This window comes from Agrilus planipennis, unplaced genomic scaffold (genome assembly GCF_000699045.2).
Source record: "Agrilus planipennis isolate EAB-ADULT unplaced genomic scaffold, Apla_2.0 scaffold104, whole genome shotgun sequence".
Classification (NCBI taxonomy): Eukaryota; Metazoa; Arthropoda; class Insecta; order Coleoptera; family Buprestidae; genus Agrilus; species Agrilus planipennis.
In genome coordinates this window covers 174175-182733 of record NW_020438892.1, presented here as the reverse complement: position 1 = coordinate 182733, position 8559 = coordinate 174175, and the positions used below count along the sequence as shown (strand labels likewise).

Here is an 8559-nt window from a genome sequence, read left to right as displayed (position 1 = left end):
GTAATTACTTTCATTATCATCATTAAGCGAATAGAAAATTTGGGAGAGAAAGCGTCACGTGTAAGAGGAACGCATTTAATAGTGAGACAGAGGCTACTCTACTATTTGCATGTCGTCTTTTAGTAGTGGTTTTTAATTAAACGTAGAGTAATAAAAACGATACGCTAGCCAGGACACAAAACTAGAATAAACAAACAAAAATGCAAAGTGCATACATTTTAGTGGTGTTGTTTTCCAAATTAACCAATGAAAATAAAAATAGAATGTTCAATTAGACTTATACCAAAAATATTAAATGCAACTTATTCGCAATAAACTAAAGTAAATAATTAAATTAAAAATTAATTTTATTGAACACGTTTTGATTTTTCTAATCTAACCGCTTGTTATTGTTACTTTTAAGACGTATAATTTATTTGAGACTGAGTGATACACAGGGCTTGTGCAGTTCATATATTATTGGCGATACCTTAACAGCTCCGCCATTTTTTGAATTATACATTAATAATTCGAATAAACTATAGACAGTTATAACCATTTCAAACCAAAGTAAGACAATAATAGAAGAATGAAGGACTGCAGTGAGTATAAAATAATTCCGGTTCTTTTTTCTCAGCTAATGTGCAATTCGTCATATCTGTAGGTGTATAAACCTATAAGTACTTTTTTATTGTATATATTTTGTTTTGTTTTTATTGTTACAAATTAAAGTAAAATTATCGGGAATTAGGTTTTTTGTTAATTTTGTTGGTCTTTTTTATTTATAATACTATAAAAGTCGCGAGTATGAAGAAAACAAAAAAAAATGTTATGCATCTTGCTTTTTATTGCTGTTTCTGCTAGTTTAAGTGAATGTTGAGTTTGTATTATTACTTTTTTTTGTAGTTAAAGGAATACATTTGTTACGACGAATTCTTGTAATAAAAACGGGTTTTAAATGACCTAATTGTGTCGATCCTTTTTTTTTGTCATTTCTCAAATTTTCCTTTGTCATCTCCTCAATAAGGACATGCTTTTTTACGAAAGTCATAAATAAACGGTTATAATAAAAACAAACATTTATTAACAACTTCATAATTTTAGTTGGAATGACCAGAGACTATAATAGAGTTTGTTTACAGATATAACTATTATACAAAAAAATGTGTCGTATATATTTTATTAATTAGCCCAGTATAACATCATACTGCTGGCAGTTTATTATTGTTGTTGTCTAATCGCGCCGTGACTAGGACACTGAAAGGCTGAGGACCGGGCGTGACACCGTCTACACTTTCGGTTGAAGGTGGTGGATGTCCTGGGGCGACGCTAAAATTAAATCGTTGCAACAGTCCCGCTATTATCAGGAATATGTTCGCTTTAGCTAACGTTTCGCCAAGACACCGGTGTTTTCCGTAACCGAAAGGTATATAATTGTCCGGAAGTTCGATGCGACCGTCTTTAATGAACCTCTCGGGTTTAAATGCTTCGGGCTCTTCGAAACCGCTTTCTTCACTAAGCAAAATTCGGAGATTCGCCAATATCGTCGTATCCTGCAGTGGAACATAAACATAAAACTATACGTAAAAGAGCTAAATATTCTATTAACGTGGTAAATTATAAAAATTACCTTTGGTATAAGATATCCGTCGAGATAGGTATCCTCTAGTGCTCTGTGGGGCACCGCAAAAGCTCTACCCCCAAAATGACGCAGTGCTTCCAAAACTGTTGCCTCAACATATTGAAGTCTGAAAGAAATAATGTCAAATTAATTTTAAAGTAATATTTCTCATTAATTTAGATTATAAAATTAATTTTATTGGCAACATAAATGAATGTATATACATACTGTGATCTATCGTTTAAAGTTGGAAGCCTGTCTCTTCCTATAACTCTGTCGATTTCTTCTTGGCATTTCGTCTGCACTTGAGGATTGAGAACTAGGTGGATAAATGCAAATCCAAGTGTTTTGTTAGTCGTTTCGGAACCTGCTATAAACAGATCGAGACAAATGGCCATAAGCTGTTTCTCAGAAAAACTATCTTTCTTTGTAGGCGACATTAGCGCTTTCAAATAAATATCCATAAAATCCCTGGGGTTGTCTGGAGAAAAGGTTTGTTTATGTTTTTCCATCTCCGAATCCAAAAAGTCCCAAATTCTTCTGTGCGTGTCCATGTAAATGTTGTATCCCGAATATTCCGGGGCTACAAATCGTAAGAAGGGAAAGTGACTGAACATGGCTCCTATTATGTCGATTTTTGTAAATAATATCGTTAATAGTTTTTGCAGACTTTTTAACTTGACGTCATTCGGATTGTAACGCGTACCGGCCATCATAGTCCATAGGGTATTAATGACATGTATCCCGAAAAAATCGTCCATCCTTACTATCGCCCCGCTTTTTTGGGATTTGATTTTCTTTTCGAGCGTATCGACTATAGTAAGTACTTCTTCTTCTATTAGAGCGGACATATTGCGTTGTCCAAAACCAAATTCCTTTAGGTGTCTTAGAACAAACTTTCTTTGTTCGTGCCAAAATTCCCTATCTGTTAATAGTAAACCTCTCCTATACCCCCATGTTCGGTACCGATAAAATATACCATGTGGTCGTCCGTTGAAATTGTCCTCTGTTAGAAATTTCTTTATGTGTTTATGACTGCACACCACGACCGAAAGATCCTTTCCTACTTTTAGACCTATGACGGGACCATATTTTTTTGAAAGCATAGCTGTAGCTTCCTGGAGTGTACCAGTTTGTTTTCGTACTTTTTGTAATTCTAAGCAACTACCCAGAATGGGCCACCAAGTCGGCCCTGGCGGGAAGTTGGGTGGTTTTTTCGTGTCGTAGTAAAAAAATAGAGCCAGAATAGCGCAAAAAAGTATCACAGCTAGCCACATGATAAAGCTAAAAATGTTGTAACTAATAATAAAAATCTTGGTGAAACAATTACAAATAATACAGTACTTTATTTTATTTCACTATTTAAACAGGAATAAAAAAAAATCTGAACGTAAATGCACTTATATATATATATCCTAATAAATTGTTTTCAATTTTTTTTGTATTTAAGGCGTTTTTAATTTTTTATAAAAAGTTAGTTTAGTTTGTGTATTTATTTTCTCTTTATTAAGACAATGATCTCTAAATTAAAACCTGTTTCAACGCGGTTAATTAAAAAGTTTCACCTTTTTTTCTGTTTTATTATAGCGTTTTTTTTATTGTTTGGTAATAGTGGAATTTTTTTTAAACGAGGGAAGCTTCATTTCGGAAGTAAAGTCTCGCTGCTTCGTACATTCAACCGGATTCTTATATTGCAAAGCTTAATTTCCGTTACGTAACGCAGTGAAATGGAAAGCAAAAGGATTTTCAGTCGGTCGCGCTCTTTACAAATCGTTACGACGCTCGTGCAAGTGTCTGTGTGTTTACATCTGACCATGAGCACATATTGGATATGTACATAAACAGCTCGTATCTGTTCTTCCGGAAACAGGAGAAAGTAGTTGTACATTAAGTGATTGCAAACTTATTACTACTTTTTATCTTATTATGTTACTTAACTTTTTTCGTACTCTGAGATGCACAGCGAAACTTTTTACGTAAAACTCTTATGAGTGCTGTTCTTCCAAGCACTTCTCAAGTTTTGTTATAATTTAAATTTGTAATTGTTCCTACTTTATTAAGTTTAAAAGGAATGGGTAAAATAAGTCGCAGTTATTAAATATTTCATTAATAAAATAACCAACATTAAATATTAAAATAGTTTTTTGCCGAAATTACAAGTAAAAATTATCTTTTTTTGAGTGAGGTTTTTAATTTTATTTAATATTAATCATTAATTTTTTTATTTTTGTGTTGTTTTAATACACGAATATTCGAACTCGACGCACTTAATGCAGATAATAACTAAAAATAAGAATAACTTACAATAGCAGGATAAGTAACAAAAAATTCAACCAAACTTTTTCCCGCACACAATACAATTATTATGTAATTACGCTAGCGTGTTATTTCCCCGTCTAGACACTTTCTACCAAATTCAACATTGTTCATTCTTCATATAGAAATTCCCCCACTGTATCTCATATTTACCATATTTGATTTTGCCACGCTTAAAGTCTTAAGAGTAATTTTAAGTAACACTGTAGTCAAGCAGTTTATGGTTCTATTTTTGCTAAAGTTTTACTAACAGAACTTTGCGTTAGTTATGGTTTTCATTAAGTATCTATTGAAAAATGAGATTTTTTCATACTTAAGTTTTTTTATAGTTTTATCTACAAACAAATAGTTCTTTATTATAATACCGTATGTCACGCCAGTGGTAATTCACGTTTAATAAAAAAATAAAGTACAATACACGCAAATCGAAAAAATGATATGGTATGTGGTTTTAAGCGTTTTCAACAGTATTCGTAAAGTAGCGAACATATATTTGTTATTTGTAAAATAGAATGACGAATCATTCGTTATTTTGTTAGAACTGTAGAAAATTTCGAAACTCCAATTTGTCTAAATTTCTTCTAAAATGACCCGACTAGCGTTTATAGCACCACTACATTTTCTTGACTCGATGTCTATGACATTTCTATGGTTGAAATCCAAGCTATGTCATTTTATAATTTTGCACAGCTGTTCAACATGATTTTCAGTGCGTTGTTATTATATTTCATGTTGTATTTATTTAATAGTGTGGTTAATTTGTTACCACCATATCTGTTTCATATCGACGGTGAAAAAGACGGGAAAACCAGGCAATTAAAATACTTTTTAATCTTGCATGTTTTGTGTTTTGGAATTAACTTCTTTATTTTCCATACTCGATTGGCGTTTATAGCGCCACTACATGTGGTGATTCTGTCATGATAAATCATAGAAAACAGAAATTCAAAGAGAATACCATTAAAAATTTTATTAATCTACTAATTTTATGCATCTTGTTCATCAGGCCATTTTATATTAATAGCGACGTTTCGACGCCATTTTTAAAATTTTGCAATTTTACTTTTCGGTGCATGTTATCATTGCATTTCATGTTTTAATTGTTTAATAGTGTGATATATTCATTTTCTTTCTTTATTTTTATAGATTGACGACAAATTAAGAGTGGAAGAGTGTTCACTTTGGTGCTACTGAAAAAAAGTGTTTTTACCTTGGAGAATTTTATAGTTAATTCAGGTGAGCATATATACGAAATTATATATTTGTCACAATTATATTTATGTGATATTAACATTAACATTGTATCATGCATGTTATTTTCTAGAGAAGGCTAAATCGCATGTGAATACTCATAAGATTTCATTTTTCAGGAACATTAGAAGAACTTCGGATACCATTAAATTATAAAATTATGGAGCATTGGTTGTATTAGTCCTCATTTGCCCAGGAAAGTAGTCCTAAAGAATGCATGAAGCTGCCTTTTTTTCCGTTGGGAACAGAGACAGTGTGCTGAAAAAAGGATTTATGACAATGAACTGGTACTGGTAATTTTTTACATTAGTTGACATTGGAATTGAGACATGAAGTTTAGTCAGGTAGGTAATACTGACCAAGTAGAATCGTGTGGTAGCATTAATTCCGTGCGGAAACCAATGTAGCTTGAGATACAGGCTCCTAAAGTTATTTAATCGGAGGAAATTTCGATTGGTACGGCCCTGGCTGCAGCCCTTCGTCAGCTGTTCTCGCCAAATATGCATTGATGACGTCATTGTTTAGTTAGGTAGATGTATGACAGACTCGAGTTTGTTTAATGCCCCTGCCCGCCGAAGGCGGGCTGATACATTAGAATAATGTTAGGAAGATATGTTTTAGGACAAACGATGTTTGGCGGGAACAGCTGACGGAAGGCTGAAGCCAGGGCCGTACCTACCGGTATTTCCTCCGATTAAGAAAACTTTAAGGGCCTGTATCTCACTCACATTCATTTTTAAACAAATAATAAACAAAATTCTAGTAAATACTACTACACTACTTCACTTGGTGAGTACTACCTACCTGACTAAACTTCATGTCTCAATTCCAATGTCAACTAATGTAAAAAATTACCCTGGTACTTAACAGTATTAATTAAAAATCGTAAATGATATCTTCAGATAACTTCAATTTCTTAAACATTTGTAACTTGCTTCAGTAGACAACATTTTAACAACGTTTCAGAAATGGCAGAAGCAGAATAAAGGTGGAACATATCTTTCCATTAGTGTGCATGTTACTGATTTATTTGGTTTAAAAATGACGGGTAATTACTTATTCTTGCCTGTTTCTATATAGATTGTCCCACCAATGAGAAGGAATTGCAGTTAATTGTGGTGCCACTGAAACAACATATGCTTTTGACGTCTTCACCTTGTAACATTATGTAGTTAATTTTTGNAATATTAATCATTAATTTTTTTATTTTTGTGTTGTTTTAAAACACGAATATTCGAACTCGACGCACTTAATGCAGATAATAACTAAAAATAAGAATAACTTACAATAGCAGGATAAGTAACAAAAAATTCAACCAAACTTTTTCCCGCACACAATACAATTATTATGTAATTACGCTAGCGTGTTATTTCCCCGTCTAGACACTTTCTACCAAATTCAACATTGTTCATTCTTCATATAGAAATTCCCCCACTGTATCTCATATTTACCATATTTGATTTTGCCACGCTTAAAGTCTTAAGAGTAATTTTAAGTAACACTGTAGTCAAGCAGTTTATGGTTCTATTTTTGCTAAAGTTTTACTAACAGAACTTTGCGTTAGTTATGGTTTTCATTAAGTATCTATTGAAAAATGAGATTTTTTCATACTTAAGTTTTTTTATAGTTTTATCTACAAACAAATAGTTCTTTATTATAATACCGTATGTCACGCCAGTGGTAATTCACGTTTAATAAAAAAATAAAGTACAATACACGCAAATCGAAAAAATGATATGGTATGTGGTTTTAAGCGTTTTCAACAGTATTCGTAAAGTAGCGAACATATATTTGTTATTTGTAAAATAGAATGACGAATCATTCGTTATTTTGTTAGAACTGTAGAAAATTTCGAAACTCCAATTTGTCTAAATTTCTTCTAAAATGACCCGACTAGCGTTTATAGCACCACTACATTTTCTTGACTCGATGTCTATGACATTTCTATGGTTGAAATCCAAGCTATGTCATTTTATAATTTTGCACAGCTGTTCAACATGATTTTCAGTGCGTTGTTATTATATTTCATGTTGTATTTATTTAATAGTGTGGTTAATTTGTTACCACCATATCTGTTTCATATCGACGGTGAAAAAGACGGGAAAACCAGGCAATTAAAATACTTTTTAATCTTGCATGTTTTGTGTTTTGGAATTAACTTCTTTATTTTCCATACTCGATTGGCGTTTATAGCGCCACTACATGTGGTGATTCTGTCATGATAAATCATAGAAAACAGAAATTCAAAGAGAATACCATTAAAAATTTTATTAATCTACTAATTTTATGCATCTTGTTCATCAGGCCATTTTATATTAATAGCGACGTTTCGACGCCATTTTTAAAATTTTGCAATTTTACTTTTCGGTGCATGTTATCATTGCATTTCATGTTTTAATTGTTTAATAGTGTGATATATTCATTTTCTTTCTTTATTTTTATAGATTGACGACAAATTAAGAGTGGAAGAGTGTTCACTTTGGTGCTACTGAAAAAAAGTGTTTTTACCTTGGAGAATTTTATAGTTAATTCAGGTGAGCATATATACGAAATTATATATTTGTCACAATTATATTTATGTGATATTAACATTAACATTGTATCATGCATGTTATTTTCTAGAGAAGGATAAATCGCATGTGAATACTCATAAGATTTCATTTTTCAGGAACATTAGAAGAACTTCGGATACCATTAAATTATAAAATTATGGAGCATTGGTTGTATTAGTCCTCATTTGCCCAGGAAAGTAGTCCTAAAGAATGCATGAAGCTGCCTTTTTTTCCGTTGGGAACAGAGACAGTGTGCTGAAAAAAGGATTTATGACAATGAACTGGTACTGGTAATTTTTTACATTAGTTGACATTGGAATTGAGACATGAAGTTTAGTCAGGTAGGTAATACTGACCAAGTAGAATCGTGTGGTAGCATTAATTCCGTGCGGAAACCAATGTAGCTTGAGATACAGGCTCCTAAAGTTATTTAATCGGAGGAAATTTCGATTGGTACGGCCCTGGCTGCAGCCCTTCGTCAGCTGTTCTCGCCAAATATGCATTGATGACGTCATTGTTTAGTTAGGTAGATGTATGACAGACTCGAGTTTGTTTAATGCCCCTGCCCGCCGAAGGCGGGCTGATACATTAGAATAATGTTAGGAAGATATGTTTTAGGACAAACGATGTTTGGCGGGAACAGCTGACGGAAGGCTGAAGCCAGGGCCGTACCTACCGGAATTTCCTCCGATTAAGAAAACTTTAAGGGCCTGTATCTCACTCACATTCATTTTTAAACAAATAATAAACAAAATTCTAGTAAATACTACTACACTACTTTACTTGGTGAGTACTACCTACCTGACTAAACTTCATGTCTCAATTCCAATGTCAACTAAT

General features: G+C 32.7%; 1 protein-coding gene and 1 long non-coding RNA gene across 3 annotated transcripts; one reads left to right on the top strand and one right to left on the bottom strand.

The window, feature by feature from the left end:
• Positions 1–872: 872 nt before the first annotated feature.
• Positions 873–7277, bottom strand: LOC108737185 (probable cytochrome P450 303a1). 2 transcript variants are annotated; one of them, XM_025981915.1, is made up of 4 exons: positions 6454–7277; positions 1829–2884; positions 1610–1727; positions 873–1532 (listed from the first exon to the last, which is right to left on the bottom strand). In XM_025981915.1, exons 2-4 carry the CDS (start codon positions 2875–2877, stop codon positions 1182–1184), a joined length of 1518 nt encoding a protein of 505 aa, XP_025837700.1. In that variant the 5' UTR covers positions 2878–2884; positions 6454–7277; the 3' UTR covers positions 873–1181. The 2 variants fall into 2 exon arrangements, with proteins under 2 accessions (XP_025837700.1, XP_018325402.1); XM_018469900.1 differs by lacking the exon at positions 6454–7277 and adding an exon at positions 3905–4728.
• LOC112906863 lies at positions 4777–6343 on the top strand. Its single transcript, XR_003232642.1, has 3 exons — positions 4777–5152; positions 5287–5454; positions 6248–6343. It is a non-coding gene; the product is annotated as an uncharacterized LOC112906863 (long non-coding RNA).
• Positions 7278–8559: the final 1282 nt, after the last annotated feature.

Coding starts and splice junctions, on each gene's coding strand:
- LOC108737185 (XM_025981915.1), bottom strand. CDS start 2,877: ATGTGGCTAGCTGTGATACTTTTTTGCGCTATTCTGGCTCTATTTTTT. Junction 1,728..1,828: donor ACTTTAAACGATAGATCACA/GTATGTATATAC, acceptor TATTTCTTTCAG/ACTTCAATATGTTGAGGCAA. Junction 1,533..1,609: donor ACGGATATCTTATACCAAAG/GTAATTTTTATA, acceptor GTTCCACTGCAG/GATACGACGATATTGGCGAA.